Source organism: Castor canadensis, chromosome 10 (assembly GCF_047511655.1).
Source record: "Castor canadensis chromosome 10, mCasCan1.hap1v2, whole genome shotgun sequence".
NCBI lineage: Eukaryota > Metazoa > Chordata > Mammalia > Rodentia > Castoridae > Castor > Castor canadensis.
In genome coordinates, this window is record NC_133395.1 from 953393 (window position 1) to 977485 (window position 24093).

The 24093-nt window shown below is 52.5% G+C and overlaps 1 protein-coding gene across 7 annotated transcripts in view; it reads right to left on the reverse strand.

Annotated features, from left to right (window-relative positions):
* Positions 1–24093, reverse strand: part of Mcf2l (MCF.2 cell line derived transforming sequence like) — a 166470-nt gene that overhangs the window by 78514 nt on the left and 63863 nt on the right. Inside the window, exon 1 of one of the 7 annotated variants that reach the window (XM_074042951.1) lies at positions 15452–16027. The exons of 5 other annotated variants lie outside the window; for them this stretch is intronic. In XM_074042951.1, coding sequence (XP_073899052.1) covers positions 15452–15542 — 91 coding nt within the window. In that variant the 5' untranslated portion in view covers positions 15543–16027. Of the gene's footprint in view, positions 1–15451; positions 16028–24093 lie in introns of those variants that run through there. One more of the 7 variants, XM_020163785.2, reaches the window with a different exon arrangement.

A 24093-nucleotide genomic window follows, 5' to 3' on the forward strand; every position in this document is an offset into this window, starting at 1 on the left:
CAGGCAGAGTCAGCTGTGCTGCATCAGAGGCACAGCTGATGACCCTCCTATATCACTGTGCAGCCTGAGCATGGGGTGCAGGCCTCTCGTGAAGGACACAACCTTCTCCAGCCGTGTCCCAGAAGCATGCCTTCTGTCTAACTCCAAACCGAGTCTAGCTTGGAAAGACGCTCAAGCCTGACCTCTTGGGTCAGGCCCTGGAAGCCCCCAAGCACTAGTTATCAGCTTCATTTCTGCAGCAGCCTGTCCACACTCCCAGCCTCCCAGACGCACTCTAGCCACCCCACACAACTGCCCCCAGTGATGAGCTAACCGACCTTGGAGCATTGTGCCAATGGTTTTGCATTTTATGTACTTTTGTGTGCTGTCTTCCAGGTTATTTTTATGTGCATTTCATTTTCTCTTCCTAACGTAACAGCAGTAACAGTGGTCATACCTTGTATTTAGGGAAGGAAGATACTGCTCTGCTTGCATTCACTTTTAGTTCATGTTCACTTCTTGTTTACTAGTGTTTTAGTGTAACTGTGTGCAGAAGTTACATTTACATATAACAACACAGGAACACAAGCATAGAGAGGACATAGCCAGTGGTTGGGCCTGGAAACACCCAGAGCCTCTGTGAAAGGAAACATGAGGCCGAGGACACTGGCCTCCTGCAGGCGACGAGCTCCACAGGGAGCTGTCCGTGGCTGTCAGAGGTCTGCCTCTCGAGGAGGGAAAGCCCAGTATGTCCAGATAAGCTAGATGGGAAGACTAGACATGCAGCCCCAGATCTAATTGCTCTGAACAGAGTCCTCTGCATCCTGTACTCAGAAGACGCCTGGGACCAGTGTCCAGTGGGCCCTGGATGGTGACTCGTTCTCTGCCCCAGTAGGTGGCAGGAATAAAAGCTCTACTGGTTCCACACAGGTGTGATGGGTGGGGGGGGGGGGGTCGCTGGCCAGGCACTAATGACCTGATTGAGTGGGGATGGCCGTTTGCCCCAATGAATGGCACATTTCACAAATGTAATCCACCCAGCCAGAGCCAGATGCTGTGGGCAGATACACCGGGAAGAAAGCAAACACAGGTGGGACCTAAGTCAAATAAAAAGCTCTAGAAGCAGGGGACACAAAGGGCATGCCCACATCTGTTCTCCAGGACGTTGCTGGCACACCAGGGGCTTGGGCCACATGGGCAATGAGGGAGGGATGGGGCTCAGTGGCACCCACACCCAGGGGTCAGGCAAGACTCCTCGAAGGGTGCTTTCAGTCCCCTGCAGCCCCTGTCAATCCCCCTGGAAGTTCACAAACCTGGCAGTTCAGCTGGTAGATGCTGCTCCAGGACTCAGGACAGCAGGCAGAAGCCACCAGGGGGCCCACAGTTTCAGTCTCAGGACCCAAGTGGGGCTCCTGATGAAAGTTCTGGACCATGCGTTGCTGGGGAAGCTGCCCTGCCTGGGTCTCCCCCCGCTGAGGAGTGCAGGACGAGACAATCCCAGAGTCTTTGTGGGGCTCACAGATTCCACTCCCTGGGTGGGGGTCAGGGGCAGCAAACCTGCCATGAGCACCCTGTTGGAGCAGCTGCAGCTCCAGGACTGGGAGAGCCAGGTCCCTGAAGCTACCTGGCTACACCTGAGACTGGATCAGCCCGAGCCAGCTGCCAGGGTGTGTCTGAAGGGCTGTGCGGGAGGGAGTTTCGTGGGGGTGGCAGAAAGAAGGAAGCAGTCCAGATTCCAGGCTGGCGTTGAGCTGTGCATAGAAAGAAACACGACACAGCCCATGTTGGGTTCTGTGGGTGGGCAGGAAGGTACTGCCACTGGGAGCCTGGGCTCCCTACTGCTCCAGGCCTCTCATACCTATATCTAAGGAGAAAGGTTGGGGTGCACACAGGCATCAGGAGGAGTGGGAGGAGGGGTAGAGTGCACTCATTGAGCTGTTTTCCCCCAAAATGTTCCATGCCAGAAAACATCCATGCTGTGTAAGTGGAAAACCATGGCGCTGGTCCCAGCTCTGCTGCACACACAAGAGGACCGAGGCTGCTCCACCCGCAATACAGACTGCTGATCTGGTTAAGATCATCTTGTGCGGCCACAGCCCGCACAGCATTGGACTTGGGGGGAGACATCAAGAGCATTCCTGTAGCTCCTGTTGCTATGGCCACAGAGAGGCTGGTTCTTGGAGTACCCAGAACTGAAAGCATACCCTAAGCCTGCCCTCTGCACCTTGTAGCTCCTGCCGCCTTCCACCACCAAGGAGAGGAACCCAAGAGCCCCATGGGAGGGCAGGTGAGAGCTGAGACCTTATCTGCTCCTCCTCATCCCCAGGGCAGGAGGAGAGGACTGGGCAGTAGGACATTGCAGCACCCCACCCGTGACCTCCCTCTCTCTTGTGTCTATAGCTGGCAGAGGCTGCCCATTCAGCAGGGCCTTCCCTTCCACAAGTGAACAGACCCACAACTGAGATCCACCAGGCTGGGCCATAGGACAAATCAGTCCATGCCTCCTCACAGAGCCCAGAGGGAGGGGCTAGCATCTGACATCAGCCACTGGGTTGGGCAGGAGGAAACTAGAGCTATGGGGGGGAGGGGGTGGGTAGAATCTCAAACAGGCAGACAGCACTTTGATGCTTTGTGAGTTCCAAGTAAGCACCATGTACTGGGTGCCATCCTAACCTTGAACATGGAGGTTTTCTATCTTTCTTCCAACAGACAGCGACGATCATGGGCACAGACTCCAGTGCCAAGTGCACCAGTCACGTGCCCTCACAGGCCATTTAACGCCTTGTGCCTCACTGGGCTCGTCTGTAAAACAGAGATGGCACCCACCACTCCCTGGTGTTGAGGATGAAATGCACTGAGGGTATGAGTGGGGCTTGTCTCACAGAGAAAGGCGTAGCCATGAGCCCCACAGTGGCAGCCCAGGGAGGGGCAGATGGACCATGAGCTCCTGGTACTGCTGCTGCGTTCTTGGGAGAGGAGGAAACCAAGGAAGATGGAGTCAGGTCTTCCTCCCTGAGGAAGATGGCTCCATACCATATTTCTGTCATTCCCAGTTTATGACAGCAAAACAGGTTGAGTAAAGCCTCAGCTCACACAGGGAGAAAGGGAGGCCTTAGGAGGTGCCTGGCCAGAGCTGTGGCACCCCCATAACCTCAGCAGCACCTTGATCCACTGCACTCCAACGGGAGGTGCAGGTGGTGACCTGGGGAGGCATCAGGCACTAGTTTGTAAGGAGTGTCCCCAAACAGGAGAACGTGCGCCTCTGCTTCTGTAGCTTCACTTACTTCCGAGATGAGGGACATCGTGTGGCCTCTTTCCCACAGACCTCCACAGTTTTGAGGCTGGGCTCCTTAGGCTGTGAGCTGAGCTGGTCAGCAGCCATGTTTCTGACCAAAGGGAATTTAACTCAATATGTTAAAAAATATTCTTCTCACTTTTAAACATTTTTACAAATGCAACTAAATTACATGAGAAATTTCCCCCATAGTCCCCCAGGGAAGCCATGCAGCCCACACTTGAGTCTGCCCATATGAGCAACTTGCCCAACCTAGAGCACAACTGGCCTCTAGGGATGCATGCCCCATGTCCCCTGCTGACCCTTATGTGCTTTTTTTTTTTTTTTTAAATCAAGAAAAAGGGTGAATTTGAAGCCATTTTCCCCCAGCCCTAGGAGCTGGCTGTACAAGAGTTCCCTTTCTTGCCTGATCCCCATGGTGGACCCCATGGGACCTCACCAGCCCCAAGGAGAGGTGTCAGTGGTCCTCTACCAGACACCATGCCTGTTCAATTCACCATAATCCCTTGAGTGGACTGGATTCTGGGTCAGAATTCTTATTTTATCCCTCCCTTCCCCACTGCAATTTCATTTTTACTTCATTGATGTGACACGACCCTTTAACAATCATTTTCATTCTCCCTAATCCAAGGTCCCTGATGTCTTGCTGGCTTTTGCCCTGGGCTGGTTTCTCTCTTGGGAAGTTTGTCTTTCCATCTGTCAGCACAGGAACATGTTAGCATCCTGTGTAGAACACAGCAGGTATGGGTAATAGGTGTCTAGCACCTGTGACTGGATGGTTCTAGCAGGTCTTAGGCAACTCCATGGTCCCTGACTCCATGGTCCCTGACTCTACAGTCCCCAGATTTCCTTGGTGAGAAGAGATAGCACGCTCCATCTCTGCATAAAGTCCATGGTGGTCCCTGTGGATATAAGTTCCTGGACCAAAGATAAAATAAGACCCCTCATGGCTAACCCCTGCCCATTAAGCCACAGTCCCCAGCTAACCCTGTCCCTGGGTGCCCATTGTCCTTCATCTCTCTGTGTCTATGCTATCATGTGATGTGCCTTTCCCAGATGTCCATCGACTGTCCCCCTCACCAGATCCTCTTCCAGCCTCTGCCAAAACAACTTCCGTGAGTCTTCCCTCCACCCAGACCACTTCTTCAGTAGCAGAATGAGCTATAGTGTCTGTTGTCTCACCAGAGGCTCCAGGTGTCCCTGGGACCATGAGCCACCCTTTCCTCTTTGACGGCATCCACTCTCTACTGGAGCGATGGATTTCAGTTTGGTGCCTGGTGTGTGCTTTGATAAAGGCTGAGCCAGTGGTGCTGCGGTAGACATTCAGAACTTGCACTTGATCTAATCTCTGTGAGACGCACACAAACTTTTGAGAGGAAACACGTTTTACTGTCTTGATCACAGCTCAACTACAACTCAGTCAGTGCTTTTAAACCCAGGGCTGACGTGTTCCTTCTCATCTTTCAGATATTAACACTGATGTCTGTATCTGAACACGGAAGCTCCGGTACATAAAGCACGATGAACTAAATGTGAAGCAGAATGTTAGGGGCAGGGGTAAATTAGGTGATGACTCCCCTCCCCCAACTAGAATATTCAGTATCAGTTTCATAAAAAGTGAGATCCAACGAGAAAACACCTTCCACATTACTGATCTGCCGGCTCAGCCAATAGTTCAACCCAGCTTCCCTCGAGCTGCACTGACCTCTGGGAACACAGGCTCGACAAGGGGCACACTATTGCACACTCCCACGGGCAGCGGGCCGTGGCAGGCCGAGGGCAGCCCCTGGGTGGCTGTCTTCATGGGACAGTAGATCTTGAATTTGGACTTGACCTTGTGGTCATGTGAGCAGTTCCTGAGCACAGTGCTTACTACTAAACATGGCAAACGCTGATGAAAAGGCAGCACTTTCCTCACTCAAGGAACAGTTTAAACACAAGAAAGCACAAGAACGAGGGACTTCTAACAAGAAACTCTTCCCACAGGTGGATCCCTTCACAGCCAAACCCTACAGGGTGGGCAGGAATCCCCACGCAAGGAAGTAGCTTCCGTGGCTTCTAGGGATCTAATATGTGGGGAGCCCTCCTGACTTGAAGGCAAGGACTGCCCTTTCTGGGCATGAAGGACAGCCGGCTGCAGTGTGTGAAAAACCAGGTCATAAGTAGCAAAAGCCAGACAAATGTACGTATGCAGATTTCAGCTGACACTACGCTGGCATGTTTAGGATGGTATCCCACCTAACCCACCCACGGTATCTGACAGATCTAGAGATGCTTGCAACTTTTATGTTTTATTATTTGGTGGGACTGGGATTTGAAGTCAGGGCTCCATGCTTGCAAAGCAGGCACTCTACTGCTTGAGCCACACCTCCAGTCCATTTTGCTTTTATTTCAGAGATGGGATCTTGAGAACTATTTGTCCAGGCTGACCTTGAACCACAATCCTTCCAATCTCAGCCTCCCAAGTAGCAAAAATTATAGGTGTGAGCCTCCAGCACCTGGTTTATCATTATGTTTTTGAGACAAGGACTTGCTAAGCTGATCCTCCTTCCTCAGCCTCTCAAGTGCTGGGATTATAGATGTGCACCACCACACCTGGTTGTATTTGCAACTTCTAATAAATTTTCCAACATTCTAATGAAAATCTGCTTTTAAAAATCTGCTTCTATTTCCTTTAGAACAAGCAACATCACTTGAAGTCTGGAAGGTGGTGTGCGTCTTTCAGGAAGAAACCCTCAAATGGGGATCAGGTTCCACACGATGTGTACAGAGCCACCTGAAGCAGACAGGCTGGTCAGGGGCACTTTGGATGTGCCAGGTCTCCTGGGCTCACATTTAGGTCAGTGCCTGCTCCCTGGAAGGACAGCACTAGTCGCTATGACCCTCAGGAGCAGCAGGACACTGCCATTATCCGCCAGGTGCAGGGTGGGGCCCGATGCCAGCCAGGAGCTGGCAACAACATAGGGAAACAGATCTTGTTTATCATCAATGTCCCCCGGGCAGGACGGGGGAGGAGGGAGCCAGTTGCAGGCCTGCAGTAGCCCAGCTCAGCCCAGTGGCTCACCACAGGCCTCCAGCATCCCGTCACTCTACTCCAAGTGGGGCAACATCCAGATGTCTCAATTTTTCACAAGAATGGGGGTGATTCTTAGGTGTAAGCATTTCACACAGAGTCTGGCATACAGTGGGCACTCAAAATGTGCTCCTCAGATGAATGGGAAGGAAGGAAGGAAGGAAGGAAGGAAGGAAGGAAGGAAGGTAGGAAGGAAGAACACTGCTTTGGGGCCTTTGAAATCTTACATTAATTCATTCATTCTTAGCTCAACACAAGAGAGTTTCTATTCGTAGACAGAAGTCACAGGGTACTCTGAACGCCTCTCTTAGGCAGCTGTGGGGACCGAGGTACACTCTTCCTGGTGGACACACTTCAAAGGTGTCCTCCATGGAACTGCAGGTGAGTTGGCCTGTCACTTCCCATCTGGGGCCGTCTGGTGTGTGTTTCTATTTCTGCAGGGAGGTGCCATGCACAGGACGAGCCCTGGGCTGATTTTATTACTTGGCCCTTTTCTTTCTGTCCTTGATTCAGACTTCCACAGAGATGTAGAATAGTTTCTGCCCTTAAAAGTGACCCAATGCTGCAGGGATCGGAGGACATGTCTGCAGCAGGGTTTACACCAGCATGGCCCACTGCACTTTGTAAGTCCTCAAACACAAGGGAGTGACCACAGGGTCTGCTGGCCCCCACTGCCTTCAGAGCAGACAGCTGCTACAGTTCTGCACTGCACAGTGTCCCAGGTTCCCACAGTGCAAAGAAACCCTGCTGAACTTGAGTGGAATCTGAGAGCCAAGAAATGACCCTGGATGCTCAGTTTTGCCTCCAACTCACTACAGACAGTCCCTACAGGGCCTGCAAGAACCGATGGGAATCAGAGTGTCCATGCATGCCCATTAGAGCCACGTGGGGGGCACATGTGCCTCTTAGGCTACAAGAACCAACCAGCCCCACCTGGGACACTAGACCACACCTGTCACCTCCATACTGCTTTGTTCTCCTGTTCCTCTACACATGTTAGACGCTTGTTTTTATGGTGGCAGGATGGTGTCCCAACAGCACTTAGCCAGCTATTCTTAACACATGATGTTAGAAAAGCCAACACACCAGAAGGGGAACACACAGAGCACTCAGAAGCGGCCGCGCCCCCAAGCAAACAGTGAGCAAGCTGTCATCAGGTGCTGCTGTATTTGCTCTGAGTCAGAGTGAACTCCTCAGAGCCAGGGCAGCCACCCAGCATCCACTGGGTCCAGAAAGCCACGTCCACATCCAAGAAGGAAGCGCTACCTCCCAGATGTCCCCTCAGCTTTCCTCCAGACACAAACTTCCCTCAAAGTGGTCTTAAAACCCCACCCTGCTCATCATCTCCGCAGAACAAAATCACACAGCCAGATCTCAACTGGTTGTGCAGGAATGGAGGTGTGGCTCGAGCGGTAGAGTTACCTGCTTTGCCAGGTACCCCAGTCCAATGAAAAAAAGAATCAACTTGTGCAAAAGGGTCCGTGCTGTTTGGACTGGGACCCCTCACCCTCTTGGACTGGGTTGTTCCAATCAACTCCTTCTGTCAGGCCAGCTGGGTGGCTCGCTAACCATAACACACTGCCTGCACAGTAATGGTGCCAGCGGGACACTTCGCTCTGGCTGGACACACTCCCAACTCCCCATCTCACTTGCTCCTTTCCAGCATCATACCTGCCCCCCCTGAGGCCACAGAGAGCAGAGTAGTTTAAAGGTCTTACCTCTCCTTGGCCACCACCAGGTAAGAATGACAAACGCAGTACTCAGGGGGCAGGGCAGGTGCCCATCTGTCCATTAGGTGGGCTGGTGGTGCCTCACCTGCCGCGAGTCCCCTCTCTGGCCCCTGGCTCTCTCTCTGGATGGAGGAGCTGAAATTCTGAAGGTTAGGACCCAATCTGCCAGACTGAAAGAGGAGTGATTTCAGTTCCCCTTGGCCTCTGACTCAATCTTCATGTCTCCCAGCCAAATGTTTCCACAAGGGTCAGGGGAGGGCACAGCCTTTGCCCCCTGTCTGACGTAGCACTTCTGTGGACTTCACTGTCACGTGAACCAGCAGTCCCCGGGAACCAAGAGGGGAAGTTGGACCTTATGTGAAAAACAAGAGAGAAAGCCGACTCACACAGAAAGTGCCGAGTGGTGGCTTCAGGGGACAGTGGGTCTGCGTGCTCCGAGTTAGCACTCGTAACTGATATGCTCTGTACCTGAGGGACACAAGTTCTTCCCATGAGTGCTGCCACATCCCAAATACCCCCTGCAGGGCCTCAGGGGGAGGCAGTGGAAGGGCGCTGGGTGCAGATGCAGCCCTCCAGACAGAGCCAGGTATGAACAGAGCCAGTAGAGGTGGACTGTGCCACACGTTCTCCCGCACGGTCCATGGGATGCTCCCCAGATCTCAGGCACAGCAATGTTTCTGGAAATCACCACCTGACTGTCTCATGAGCTCAGGTGAGAGACAGAATGCAAAGTTCTGTAAACAGCAAAGCCCTGAGTTGGCTGAGGATTAGAACTCTGGGCCAGATGGAGTGCCCTGAAACACCAGGCAGGGCCTGTCCTCCTTGCCTCCAAGACCCCAACCACAGGTCACAGGCAAGGTGGGATCTGGCCAACAAAGGAGCAAGGCCTGTTCACTTCATGTCGTGTTCTAAGTGGAAACAAAGGATCCCTCCAGACAAGAGAGATGCCCGGCATGGCAGATACTGTGGCAGGAGATTCATGGGAGATTCAAGATTCATGGAGGGAGCTTGGTGCCACCTGGCTCAAATGCAGGTGGGAACTGATCTGCAAACAAGTCACCAGGCATCACTTTGCCAAGGGGACCAGGGGATCACTCAGCTGGCACTCCTATTCTGTCTTGCACTTATCATGGAGGCTGTATGTGCGCCCTCAGGACACGGTGCAATGCGATCTCACAGGCCAGGTACCTGCTGGACTCATCTGACAGCGGGGACTCTGACACTTGCCAGCCAGAGGGGGCTGTTTGCATTTGGTAGCCAATGCCATGAATTAAATCAAGTGACAACTGTGGGGTGAAAGCTCCCTTACTCCTGTTCCCCACCAGAGCTGCTGCAGATCTGAGGGGAACACAGACTCTGAAGGATTTTGTAGCTTCCCTTGTCACTCGGTGAGGCACTCAGTCCCTCTCCCTTCACCTCTGCAAATGGCCTGTGGGGCCAAAGAACTCACCCTCAGCCATAGAGCACAGCCAGGAGCACCACTCAGAGTACAGGTAGTAGCTTTTCATTTCTGCCACGGAAATTCGGAAAGGCTGTGTGCCATGGCGCTCTGCCCTGCTCACCATGCTTCCAGGGACACTGGATGCTGTGCTCAGCCCCACAGTCTGCAGGGGGAGCGGCTGGGTTTCTACTTTCATTTCACCATTAACCAGGATGGAACTCTAAACGCTAATTGCTCTCCAAGGCTAACTTCCCCTCGCTCCACCCTGCATATGTACACACGGACAGCAGGCAGCTGCAGGCCAGAGAGCTACTTCAGAGAAAGGCGCAATCCAGCCATTCTCAGCAGCTTGAGGCACAGGGCAGGGGTGGCAAGGGAAAGTGGAATGCAGCTGCTTCTAAGACAGGGAGGCAGGTGGAGAGTTACTCGAATGGCGCTGTCACGAATGATTCCTCAGTACTGTTGGAGAAGCCAACATTCAGTACAGGAAGGGAGGAGGCAGAGATGACAGATCTTGACCTTCTCCAGCTTTTCATTCAAGATCACTGGCTTGCCATGTAAAGAATGACCCCCGCCAGAGCCCAGAGGACACAGGGGTCAGGGTGCACACCCATGCCACCCTCACAAGGCTGATATTCACCAACTCCAAACCTGGTGACTGGCAACTCCCAGTGCCAGGGTGGCCAGGTACCGTTTCCCCACCTTGTGCTGGCTGGGGTGAGGAGCCCTGGGTAGGTGTGTGCTGTCACTCAACATTCCTCAGGGGTAGAGTCCCCGCAGATACCCTAAAGAGACCCTCAGGGCTCCCAGGCCTGGCATCTTCCTTGACCTGAGCAAAGCGGTCCCCAAGTAACCCAGGGGTAGTGGAAGGGGTGTCCAAAACAGTGACTTCAACCAAGTTCCCTGAAACTTTAAAAATGACAATAATCACACACTTCTTCAGAACCTGAAACCTCTTCTTACAAACAAGTTCAACAAGCGAGCACCATGAGGAAACTTCTCTTGCCAGTGTTTCCCCTGCAAACAAAAGCCCCATGAATCACAGGCCTGCTGCTGTTGGCCTTGCCAGCTCTCGCTAGCTTATTCTAAAATTGAAAGAGGCTAGGCGCCAATGGCTCACGCCTATAATCTTAGCTACTTGGGAGCCTGAGATCGGGAGGCTTGCAGTTGAAGGCCAGCCTAGGCATATAGTTTGTGAGACCCTATCTCCAAAATAACCAGAACAAAACAGACTGGAGGTGTGGCTCAAGTGGTAGAGCACCTGCTTTGCAAGCACAAAGCCCTGAGTTCAAACCCTGGTCCCATGAAACAAAAATATACACACACACTCACCTAAGAAGAACAAATGAAAGTGAAAACAAGACAGAGATAATTGTTTCCTTTCTGCCTTTTGTAGTTTCTGAAGAAATGGAAACCAGTTCCACAGACAGAAAAGCTGTGCGGGCAAAGCCAGTGACTGAACTTCTGCATTGTGTATTCACAATTAAAAGGGACTTCTCTTTAGAGACCCTTGCCTCCCACATAGTCACAGTGACCCCTGGCTTGAGAGGACCATCACTGTGGAACAGCAGTGCTGTGACCTGTGTGTCTGGTGTGGAAGAAACCACCATGCTCACACAGTGACCATTCAGGGATATATGCAGTCCCAGTCTCAGCAGAGGCTCTCCTGGACAGGCAGTGCAAACCCAGCCATGCTGGAATCAAAGTGTTCCTGGCCCACTCTGGAAAGAATCCCACTGTCACTGCATAGATTTTCACCGTTTCTAGGTGGCCCACAAGAAACTGCCCATGTAAGGAACACTAATTTTCCAAAAGAAGAAAAAGAATCCCAAATGTGCTATGCACTGAGAGGGGTTGGTTCCTCCCAGAGTTCTCTCCAGAAGTGTTTCTTCGCAAGTGCCCTTATCTCCAAATGTGTTTTCCCTTTTTGTATTAGCTGCCAGGAAGCTCAAAGGGAAGTTTTGCAGTGATGCAGTCGTCACCTCAAATATATTCATCTATTTCATTTCATTAGTTCTGGCTCTGTTTAAAACCATCTGCGCCAAACAAGTTTTTTCCAAAGAGAATTTCTAAATTCTCAGTGAGAGTATTTCTTGGCTTAATTGAAACCCAGTCTAAATCACTGAAGAACAAAGCAGAGAGGACCCCGTTCTCTATGAGGTCTGACACCCGTGGTAGGCTGGGCACTGTTTCCAAGAGCACCACGGACGGTGTGGGGAGATAAAGGTTCTAGTTATCAGATGATTACTACCTTGCAGTCATGCTTTCTCCACACCACTTCTTCTCATGCCAGAAGGTCAGGCGCCACCTAGCTACTCAGGAGGTAGAGATCAGGGGGATGGAGGTTTGAAGCTATCCTGGGGAAATAGTTTGTAAGACTCTATCTCGAAAATACCCATCACAAAAAGGGCTGGTGGAGGGCTCAAGGCCCTGAGTTCAAACCCCAATACCACACACACACAAAAAAAGCAGATCCTCCACCTGCTGTGGGAAGTCTGACTGCTGACTCACCTTGAGCCTGCTTTTGTCAATGCTCAGCCCAAGGAAAACAGCCACTGTCCCTGTGCCTGGGAGAGGTCTGTCCATGGAGGCACAGAGGCCAGCCTGAAACAGACATGTACAGATGGATGGGTGTGGGAGGAGGCAGGAAGGAGAACAGAGGCTAGACCTCACCCAGAGGCTGCAGCAGGCCACCCTCACCCAGGGCCACAAGGTGTCCGAGGATACCCAGTGTCCCTCGTCCACTGTACCCTGAGCACCAGGCATTTGGTAGGTAAGGAGAGCTGTAGGAGGGGCCGTGCCCTCAAGTGATCTGCCCTGGGCAGAGGCTCCTTATCTCACTTCTTGGCCCCTATACAGCAGGCTCCAGATAACTTGGCCTGCAGCACTCCCTGAAGTGTGGCTCGACCTCTGCAGGCTCATGAAGAACAGGGCCCCTCCCAGAGGAGGTGTGTCTGCTTGGCATCAAAAGATGAATGAGGTACTTCCTAAAACCATGAGGTGGGGCCCAGGGCCACACCTGCCACTGCATAGTCACCATCGTTTAAACCTAAGGTGTTTTAGCTTTTTCTTACTCACAGGACAATTGAAAACAATCTCCAAGTGCTTCCAATGAAAACAGAGGTAGCAGCTCCTCCACACCCAGTGCAACACGTGTAAAAGCAGGTCCACCCACTCCCACTCATAACCCCTGAGCAGCAAGTCCCAAAATGAAGCCCACAGGCTGCTGGGGTTTGCACTTGTGCCTCCAGTTCTTGCTTTGCTTGGTTCTGCTGAATACACAGCCTGACTGCTACCATGGCTCTGGGTCACCCAACCAGAAGCCACATGAAAGGGAAAGGCTTTCCCTAAGTTCTGACAGCAGCACACTTCCTCTTGGACCTCTGTGAAGGGCCCACACCAGATCTCGCCCTTTGTTCTGCAGGCTCCCCATCATCCTGTCCCTTGCCTCAGTTCCAACTGCATGTCAACTTCAGCCCCGAGTCCAGATGTCACAGCCCTGTGAAGACTCCACATTCCCAAGACCTCAGCTGCTGCTGGATAAAGCTTGTGTCCTGTTAGTGTTTACTGTCTTAGTGGGGCAGCCACCCTGGAGCACATCACCTGAACTGCTGGCCGCCCAGGCTGCTGCCCGCCTCAGATGCATCTCCATCTGAGTTGTGAATGCCCCTGACCTGGGTCTGGCCTGAGCTATTCCACCTGAATTGCACCTGCATTGAACTTCACCTTTACCTATGCCGCACCTGAACTGTGCCTGCACTGAGCTGTCACAAACCTGCTCACCTGCCCAGCTCGGGCGTCCTCAGGCACACAAAGGCAAACCTTGGTGATCTTACACTCTCCATGGGGCATGCTGAAGCTTTGCCAGTCTTCTAGGGGTCTCAGGTCCTCCACCTTGCTCTGGAGTGTCTGCCCAGACCCCCTCTGTCCTCATCCAAAGGCGCTCTCACCTATCCCACCTCCTCCCTGAAGGAGGAAAGGGCCTCATGGAGATTTTCTTCCACTGCTGGATCCCAGCATGTTCCTGACTGCTCCAGCCTCTCCTGATTCCCAAGGGTCTCGGCTGCCCCTCCCTGGTCACTGCCCTGGCCTCCTCCATCTGCAAGTTCAGGTCCATAAAAGCAGCCTCGCTGACCAGGCATCCACCTCCCAAATAGTCCTCATGGCAGCGTCCTCGGAGAGGACAAAGGCGCCGTCTCCCCTGCCTTCCTCCTGCCCTGTGCCTTCTGTCCTCTCAGCACTCTTGGATGGCTTTCACAAGGTATCCAAAACCTCCTTAAGACACTTCTCAGCCTTGTTAGAACATGCTGGAACTCTTCCCAGAATGTCTGCTGCCCTTAATTCCCTCTAGGGACACCACCTCACAGCTCCACACATATCTGTCTCTCAGGCTCACACTGGGCTAGCAGAGGCCCCTGAGATGCTGTTGAGGACCACATGCCCCCAAAGTGGCCCCTGTGGTTCTCCTGAGGTCCCAGACCTAGCTCTGCTCACCTGCCTCAAGTACCTGACCCAGGCCACTACCACCCAGAACCACGGGCACCTGGGCCCCTCCCTCCTTGGCTAACATCAAAATAATCACATGGCACCAAGACCCAGCTGGGGTAGACAGGGCCAGAAGGGCTTCCAACAGATGGGTTCCAACACCCCAGCACCCACACTGCACAGAGAGCATTGGAGACCCAAGGACAGTGACCCCAGAGTTAGCAGACCTGGTCCTGGGTACCCCATTTCATGGGGGGCAGTTAGGGTCTCCATCTCAGAACACCTCTCTGCACTGATATCTAGGGCCTGAAGAGGGGAGGGGAGGAACAGGGTGCCAGGATTCACTTGGCCCCGCTTGGGCCCTGGGGCTGTACTAGGCAGCAGGTGGGCATGGTAAGGAATCTGAGACCAGGCATCTAAAACTGAGGATTGTCCAATTATCCACAGCAGCACAGGTCAGGCTTAGCCTGACCAGCAGTTATGAATGTTGGCCACACCCACAAGGGAGTGGGAGGGGGGCCTGACCTGCTTACCGTGTCCACCCTGGGGTCATCAGATACCCTGGGGCCAATCCTCAGGCTCCACTCTGGGTGTGGAAGAGCCCAGCATAAGCTGGGTTTATAGCTGGAGAGTGGCTGCCTCCCTTTGCAAACCTGAGACGCATGGCCAGTTGCCTGGCCTTTCCCTCACAGGTAGGGGTTGTGGGGATTGAAAATATCCCCACACTACTGTGAGGAGCCATGTGGGGTGGGGTGGGCACTCACCCTCACTTCTCCAGTCTTTGGGTCACAAGTGTCTTCCCAGAGAACAGATTCCACCCTGACATCCTAACATGCCAGATGTGCCTAAGGGCAGAGGCCACCATGGCCCCAAATCCTCAGCAAACCCCCAGTTTCCAGGTTCCTCAGGAGGGCGGCACAGGCTCCTGCTAGAAGAAAATTAGCCAGCGGCTCTTCCCCAGCTCAATCTCCTGGAACGCCCTTGCTCCTTTGGAAGTTAATTCATAACGCCTTATTCTGAAAGCTGCAAGAGCATGGAGTGTGCCATCTGGCTGAGCAAACTCCAGCTCCAAAGAAGAAGCCGTGATAGAGGGGGCAGATGCCGTGAAGACAGAAGGGACTCAGGGTGACAGGCAGCCCCTATTCCACCTACCAACCAAACTCACCCTAGCCTGAGGGCGCTTGGTCACATCCACTCACCATCTATCTACCCAGCTCTCCAGGTGGACCAGCCACTTCTGAGCCAGGTCCTCAGACCTAGGGACAAATGCTGACCCCAAATGAAGCGCAGAAAAAACAGATCCCAGGCTGCCTGTGAGTGAAGATATCCAACAGGTCATCTGTAAACTTCTGAGAGTCCTATAAACAAGCAGCCCACAGGACACTGCCTGGAGGGGACATTGGGCACTTGTCTCCAGGCCCAGGTAGGTGCCATCCCTCCAGACTCACCTGGCTTCTCGCGCCCTGAGGCTCCCCGTCGCCTCCTTGACAGTGACCAGAACTTCCGCACGGCCCCTCGGGAAGCGCCCTTCTCCGCCATAGAGTTTCTTTTGGAAAGTTGAGTCTCTACAAAGCAGAGGCAACTCTGATTCTTCAGGACCAGGTCGCACGTGAGTCAAAGTCCAGTGGGACAGTCAGAAGCTGTGCAGGTGTCAGTGACCTATAGGAGGCACCTGGGTCCTGCACTGCCACGAAAAACAGGTGCTGATGTCCCGAGTGACCTTGGTTTTTCCCAAGTCATAAGAAGGAAGAGAGTCAAGTGGCCTCCTGGTCCTCAGACCCCGTAACACCCTCGTGCTGCAGCCGAGGCCCCAGTCCTCCTACGATCCCTCACCTCACAGAGCGGCAGAGGAAAATGATGTGGTGCTGCTGAGGACACAGCAGAGGGGACAGGATGGCTGTGCCCGCCCATCTGTGTGCGAGTTCTGGGAGCTTCCTTCCTAAGACGGGGCTGAGTGGACAGAGCTCCAAGTGGCAGGGAGCTGCTCAGGCCAAAAACACCTTCCAGGCCTCAGGAAGTCTCAAGTTCAAACAAACAACTACAAACTGGGAGGAAGGGAGGGACTGGCTGCCACAAACCAGGGAAGTTCCGCAGTCTGCTGTGAAACCCCTCGGGGCAGAGGAAGTGGTAAGGCACTTGGCCAGACAAGGACACTTTCCATGAGAGACATGGACGTGACCCAAGTCAGCAGCTTCTGACCTTCCACCCTTGTGCCCAGGAGTGCTTCTGGGGGAGGGGGGGAAGCAAGAGAACAGCAACCTGGATTCCAGTGATGTCCATAGGAAGAGTCACCCTCTGGCCTGGGAGCTCATGTGCCCTGTACCCCAGGGTTCAAAGCCTCATCCCCAACCATCCAGGAAGCTCATTTTAGCACTGCTTTAACCAGGATAGCACAGAGGTGCTGAGGACTTGCACACATTCATTATCACTATTATTATTGTATGTCCAGGCACAGAAGGAAACAGTGACAGAGGGTCAGCACTTAGGCCTGTTTCTGGAAGGCCTGCCCTACCCTGGCACCTCATTGTCTGTCAAATTCCGATGTGACGGGCGCACACACACTTGATTTGCAGCACTGCGCTAAGCAAGTCTGGCATCAGAATGTCCCTCCTCCCAGGACTTGCACAGTGACAAAGAGGCCATGTTCCCCATCTGTCCTGCCAGTGGGACCTGGGGGATGAGGGAGCCGGTGCTTCCACCTGTAGGGTGCAGCTGAGGTGCCCACTGCTGGCACCCCATAATGGTGCTTCTGTCCAGAGTGCTCTCTTGTTAGATTTGCACTTCTGAGCATTACAGGTGTCCACGCCAGCCCTGCTAGAGGACACAGAGCCCCTCTCATTGCCTCTCCTGCTTTGCACACCCATGGGGGCTGCTCCCTGCCAGTACGACACGGCGACACCTGAGGCCACCACCCCCAGAATTCAGGGCATGAGGGATGATGCCTCTGTGAGAAAGCCACAGAGAGGCATGGGGCGGGGGTCACACTGATGTCTCACTTACTCAGAAGCCAAAGAAAAATCTACAGCCAGCATGAAGGCTCAGCCTGCCTTGTCAGAGCTGTACCTCGCTTCTGCCCTTTCTGTGTGTCCAGGCAGAGACCACTGCTCACCCGGAATCACCAGTCAGGAGGACACAGAAGGCACATTTGACGTAGGCATCCAGAACTTGTGCCTCTTCCAATGACTGGGTTCGGCAGAAGTGGGATTTCCACGTGCCCACAGAGGCAACCCACGAGCAATTAATTCCAGCCACACGAAGTCATCAGGGCCAGCTCTGAGACCAGCCCCAGCACCTCTCTGCCTCTCCCTTCTCCATGCAGGTGTTGAGGCACACAAAGGCAGGAGTGTTTGAGACATCGAGGCTATGTGCTGCTCACACAGGCAGTTTATGGTTTGGTGTTATTCCCGTAAAGTGGGGTGGGTTAAATCAGTTTTTCCCACATTTACTACCTAAAACCTTTTAGATGTTACTACCTAAAACTTTTTCAAAGAGCAACTCTGAAATATGGCCCTCATTCACAATCTGCGAATTTCATCCCATGTCATACAGTGCAGGGTTCGGCCGACACCTTGGAAACCCTGTCTGGGAGGAGCCAATGGCCATTTCTGTCCTGGGCTCCTGGGCTGCTCCCCGTGAGAACAGACAAATGTCCTCTGTACCACGCCAGCACCTGAGGCTAACGAGCCCAGCCTGAGGCTACCATTGAGAAGTGGGTCGACTTTTCTGGGCCCCTGAGCAGGGTCTACACAAGCTATTGTTAAGAAAATCACAGAAATATTAGTGCAAACTTTGGCAGTAAGAGTCTTAACCATGTCCAGGGAGTAAGGAGCTGTTTTGTGGATTTTCCACCAGATGAGATAGAGGTGAGTAGCTCGAAGGCTGGGCACAGGCTGAAGCCACAGCACACCTGTGACTTGCTCAGTGCCAGGAAACAGTTCTCCTCTGTTTGCAAACACTGCTGTACACAGAAAAGGACAAGCTCACCCATGAAGATGGATGGACTTCCACCAAGCAGTACACAGCTAGAGCCTGACTCCCAGCAAAGACAATGGCTCCTCTGACTGTGCCCCATGTCGTCCTGTCCTCAAGGCCTGCTGACCCTGGGTTTCCACCACACATGAACCATGTGAGGAGAGGCCTGGTTCTTGCTGCAGGCCTCCGCCGTGGTACTGGGGAAGAGTGGAGGCCCACAGGCAGCCACACACTTGGCAGGTACTCCTCCACTCAGTTCCAGCTGGGGACCCCACAGGAAGGGTCGGTATGGCCTTCCTTCCAGGAAAGAACTGGGAAAAGCCAAGCCGTTGTTCAGCCAGAGTCGCAGCTCAGGTGAGCCACAGCCCCGAGCCCAGCCCTGACGTGGCATAGCCTTCAGCCCCCACCTCAATGTCCCATGAAGAAGTGACGCACAGTCAGGTGCACGGCCAGCATGTGCCCAGAGAAGCCCTGCCAGTCACTTCCAACCTGTAATGGCTAGAGGCTTCCCTCAGGTTTGATGCCATTCTCTTCCCTCTAACAGAGAAAGGTTTGGGCCTGGGATGGAAATGGCTTTCGAAGAACCAGTGGCTCTAAGATTCCGAGGCTCCCAAAACCTAGGAGTGAAAGCTTTGACACGAAGTCTTTACAGAACCTGAAGCTAGTCTCTCTGAACATGAGTCTTTTAACTGATCCTTGTAGCTTTTTAAAATAAACACTAGTCACGACAACATCTAAAGATTGTGCCAGGTCGCATAAAGACAGAAGTCGTTGACAGTACAGACGGGCTGGGTGCAGCTTGGTGTCCAATGCTTGTCTGGCATGTCCAAGGCCGGGTTCCATCCCAGCACTGCGTCCGTACACACCAAGCCCTGCTTGGGGCAGGAGTTCACCACCTCCAGTAACCTGCCCAAAGCGTCACTGATGACACGCAACACTCCTTTCCTTTAGCGAATTAAGTGTCTTGCCTCTGAAGTTGAGAAATTGGTTTTTGTGCCTTGGGACTGGCCTCATTTCTTTCACAGAAGTAATCAGGGAGTGAAGCAAAGACCCGGAACATTTGCTGAGAACCAATTTCGATACACAGAGCTGCTAATCTCTGTAGTTTACCAAGAACAATCGGTGCTTTTGTGTTTTCTTACTTACTGCTTCAAACTTTCCTGAATGACTCCTCCCAAAAGTTTGATTTCCCCTCAGCATTTGTGATTCTTTGGGATTTGAGTGGGAACAAAGGCTCCTCTGAGAGCCAGAGTGAGCGCTCCTTGAAGACAGCTGTGTGCTGAGCCCCAACCTAAGGGCTCTGTGTGCCCGGGTGTCCCAGAGTCCTCTCCACTACAGGGCAGCCTTGGTGATGGCCTGGTGGCCTTTGTCTGAGCCCTTGAACCTTCCCTTCCTCTCACTTGCCTGAAGGTCCTGTGTACTCCGTCAGCAGGAATGCTGACGTGATTAGCGGATGTGATAAGAACAGAAGCAGGTACTGACCGAGCTCAGCGCTCCATGTGGCCACACGTCACCGTGGTGACAAAGCGTCACTGAGAGCTTCCTCCATTGCGTCTTACCTGAGTCTTCTCATTGATACTCATGGCAAGTGTGCTCAAGAGTCCACCTTATGGATGGGGAAACTGAGGCACCCTGTGGTCAACAGAAGTCAGAACTGGGGTCCCAACCCAGAGTTACAGCTCCAGAACCTGCAACTTGAATCTACTTGTCAAACTATTCTCTGCAATGGAGCTGAAATGAACCCCTCAACATCAAAGACCTCATCCCACCTGACCACATGTGACCAAGTATCAAAAACTTCAGTCCTCAACCAGAGTCCTAACTCAGACTGCGGGATCTCTCTATGCCTATCAGGCAATGGCAGCTAGCTTAAAGACTTTTAAAAGATGCAGCAATGTTTCTTTCTCCAAACCCACAGTTACAACATGAATGTGACCAGATCCATTGTCAGTAAGAAGCATAACAGTGTGAACATTTCACTTTCGATGGTACAGTCCACTCTCTACGGATTCATGACAGGTCCTAACATGGAGAGACCAAAGGGAAGAAAGAGGTTGATGTGGACAGGTAGCGCTCCCATCCACACACACAGCTCGTCCGTGGGGAAAAGGGCAGAGTAAATCAATCACACAAAGGTAGCCTCGCTTGGCGTGAGCCGTGGAAGACGGTGTTGGTTGAGCCACCGGTCAGTGCGTCCACAGGAAGGCGTTTACCAGGGGAGCCACTGTTTCACGAGGCGCTAAACTTTGGGAGACACTGTGGCAGCATTTGCTTGTCGTTTATTATAACAAAAGCAGGTGTTTCTACTCATACTTCTTTCATACGGACCAGTCCCTAGAGTCTGGCTCTGGGGTGAATTCTCTGCTGTGCAGCTCTGTCCCCAGGACTGAGCTACGTGGGGCGTAATTACGAGTCAGCGCCTTGCATTCCCCAAGCCAGGCTCCTACCACCTGCAGCAGAACATCACGTGCAAATGGAACAGGGACGGAAGCAACACGGCCATCAGCCCGGTCAGACCGAGTGGTCCTGTAGACCCAGCACCATGGGGGGTCACAGCAGTGCACAAAGCAGCAGAGGACGAAATGTGAACATGGGGGCTGTGTAGAAAAGTGGGGAGTGAGGACAATGGGGGCAGGGCGCCTTGGGGAACCTTCAAGAGGATGGAGAACTGAGCAGAGACGTGGGACATCGTCAGGTAATCATTGTCCACAGAGGGACACAGGCAGGCCAGAGAGAGGTGACCAGCAGCAACAAAGACAAAGCACGGCCAACCAGGCATCCATTGCAGTCTTCATAGCTGGTTTTGCTCAAGGGAAAAAATACACAGCAAACAGCCAAGCACGAATGTGGTTGGTTTCTACAAATCCAAATGGAGAGTCCCTCTTTGCGGTGTCTGGACAGCACTCTGACTCTCGGTTGAGGCCCATTTCACTGCAAAACACTCAGCTATCCCTCCGCATCCTCAGGGGCTCGCGGACCCCAAGATTCCAAACTCCACGGATGCGCCAGTCCTCATACGATGGTGTAGGATGTGTTAGTACTGTGCACATCCCCCTGGACACCTGAAATTATCTCTAGATTACTCATGACATCCAACCCAATAATGCTGTGTAAATACCTGTATATTGTATTGTTTAGGGAACAGCAACAAGAAAAAAGTCTGCATATGTTCGCTACATGGGGAATTTAAAGTCATATTTCAGTTGCACTTGGTCGAATCCTTCAAGCTGACCTGCATACTGAGGGGGCAACAGCAGTGTCATTTAAACACCCTCTTCACCTAGGTTGACGTGACTTTTTTCGAAAAGCTGGTTATTTTACAACCATATCCACTTAACATGGAAAATCAGAGACGGTTTCAAAATATTCAGAGCAGGGAAAGCAGTGTTAAAAGCCACTGGCTCAGCAGGGCAGGGAAACTGAGGTCACAGTTCGCACTCTCTGAGGCCACGGCCGCCCTGCACACCCGCCAGCCCTGAGCCAGCCCCACTCAGCAGCCAGGGGTCCTGCCCAAGGCACCCGGCTCTGGAGTCCTGAGGAAAACTATTTCCTCAGTGGACATCTGCTTCCCTGTGCTCAGTTTGGGTTCCCAGGGACAAGAGGACACCTCTGTACCCCATCAGCACTTAGCCACTGGATGGGCTCCATCATGCCTCTAGTAGGCTTCCACTTTCTAGTAATAGTGAAAGGAAACATAATCTATTTTAAAACAAGAAGACAATGGTGTTGTCTGCAGCCTGCTCTTCTTCCAGTCTTCAGCTGACTGTGTGTCAGTCAGTGATTAACACTGTGTAACAACCAGCCCCACACGGATCCATGCACTGTCAGCCTGTGGTGGCAGAGGGATCTGCTTCATGGGTCTCATTTCAGACCCAGGCTACAGGGCATAGGTGGAAAAACAGAGCACGTATAGTGTTGTGTACGATCCATGGTGTCGGGGACCTAGGGGTTCTTCACACATATCTTTATCCTTTGTGGATAAGGGGGGCTGCTTATATAGTTCATTAAGTGACCATTTAATATTTACTTTGCACATTTCTCATTACAGGGCACTTAAGCTACTTCCATTTTTTTCCCTGTTCCTAAAATGCTACCAGATAGGTCTTCATACTTTCAACTTTTGCTTATTTCCTCAGACACAACAAAACAGTGGCAGCATTTTTTACACTTCTGTGATACAAACTTTCTACATAGCCTACAGGCAGAGGGTCCCAACTCACACATGCAGTGAACACATCATGGCTGTCTGCCTATGTCAGCAGCATGAGCAAATGTTACTTTCTATGGGTGGATGGATAGCCAGACAGATGGACTGACAGATCTTACAGGCTCACTGGGGGAGAAACAGGAACCAAACAGCCACCTGGCCAGCTGGGACACTTCTCCTTCACCTATATCCAAGTGCCCTAAAACTACAACTTCCCCAAGAAGAGAGCAGGGTGAGGACATCCTCTTACAATTCCTGTGCCTGTGTCGGTCACTAAGTCGTCAGAAATTATGCTAGATGGCTCTTGGGGGCCCCTCCAATAAGTATCCAGAGAGCGCACTAATTCTACTCAGACCAAGCACCTGATGACAAATGATGGGTGAGGAAAAAGGTCAAGCTAACGTGACTCCTTTATTTTCTAGAAATGTTGTCCTCAGCACCAACCACATTCCTCACCAGTGTGTGGAGAGCTGTTTTAATACCTACCATTCAAAAACAATGTGTACACATTTTTATTTACCACTTTAGTGGAGTAAGCTGCCAAGCAGCCTTACCCTCAGACCAGGGCTGCCTGGGTGTAGCATAGCTGCTGTCAGAAAATGCCAGTTTAGGGCAAAGTAAGAGAACAAGCAGTTTCTTAGTAGTTTGGGCACACATCCTAGGCTCTCACTTCTCCCACAGCAGGACAGCCTGAACTTCTGCAGTGTTGGCAGCTGGGAGTTCTAGATTCCAGCCTTGGGAAGACATCGATGTCCACATTCTCTGTGGATACAATGTTTTGCTCTTGACTCCAAGGCAATCAAAGCAGACAGCTCTGTCTTTGCATTCATTTGCAAAGCCCAGTATGTGGGCTCCTTGAAGGTCCAGATGTGTAGATAACAAATGCAGGCCATACTCAGGCACTGCCATCTCCTCTCCACCCTGGCGCAAGGGTGTCACACTGCAAACATCAGGGATCCCTCTGGGCAGACAAAGTCAGCAGAAGTTCTGCCACACTGCTCGCAACATGACAGGAAGCTGCTGTGGCTGCAAGACTCTGACACTCCACGTGTGCAGACTTGCTCACTCACAGAGCTGTGCTGGAAGTGTGTCACGCTGCCCGGAACAGCAGGTAGGGAGGCAGCATTGAGGCAGGAGCACGGCACACAGCATCTCTGCCTGAGCCATAACCATGGTGGATATGGACCCACATGAGGTCTGGACCTAGAGTGATGGGCATCTCAGACCACGGAGGAGGCCAAGAGCCTCTCCCAGAGGGTTGGTCCGGCCTCAGAGGATCAGACTCTAGCCAATGGGGAGGGGTCAGTGCCTACAATGCCAGCCACAGAGCGTGGGCATCAGTTATAGGGCCTTAGAGAGGGGAACCCATCACCACAGGACTGATGCACAACGAGCCCCACGGTGGCTGAAGAAGGAGAGCCTCAGCCCCACAAGTACAAGAAGAAATGTGACAGGGCTGAGTGAGCAGCACCACCACACACCACAAAGGAGGGCGGGGTTCATCTGCAGAACTGTGTGCATCTACATCTGGGAGCCCAGTGCTTCTGGGTGTGAGCTGAGGATACAGGGTAGGCGTGGACCATGGGGCTCTAGCAAGACTGTTACAAGTGACAGTCACGTGACTGAGCAGTTTCCGCAGGAAAAACAGGAAATTTATTTTCCTGTGAATATCCCTCTAAAGAGAAGAACAGTCTCCACAAATGAAAAGACTACAACACGGCGCGTCGTTTTCCTCACCGGCCACTTCTCCCATGTCTGGATGCTCAGCTTGCTCTTCCTCTCTCCTCCTTCTACTCAACAATATCTGTCTTTGTTACCAAGGAACTTTACATATCACACATCAGCCTTCTCCAGAGATTGGTGACAGAACTAGCTGAAAAGTTTCACTCCCCCTGGCTCTCTAACATGTCA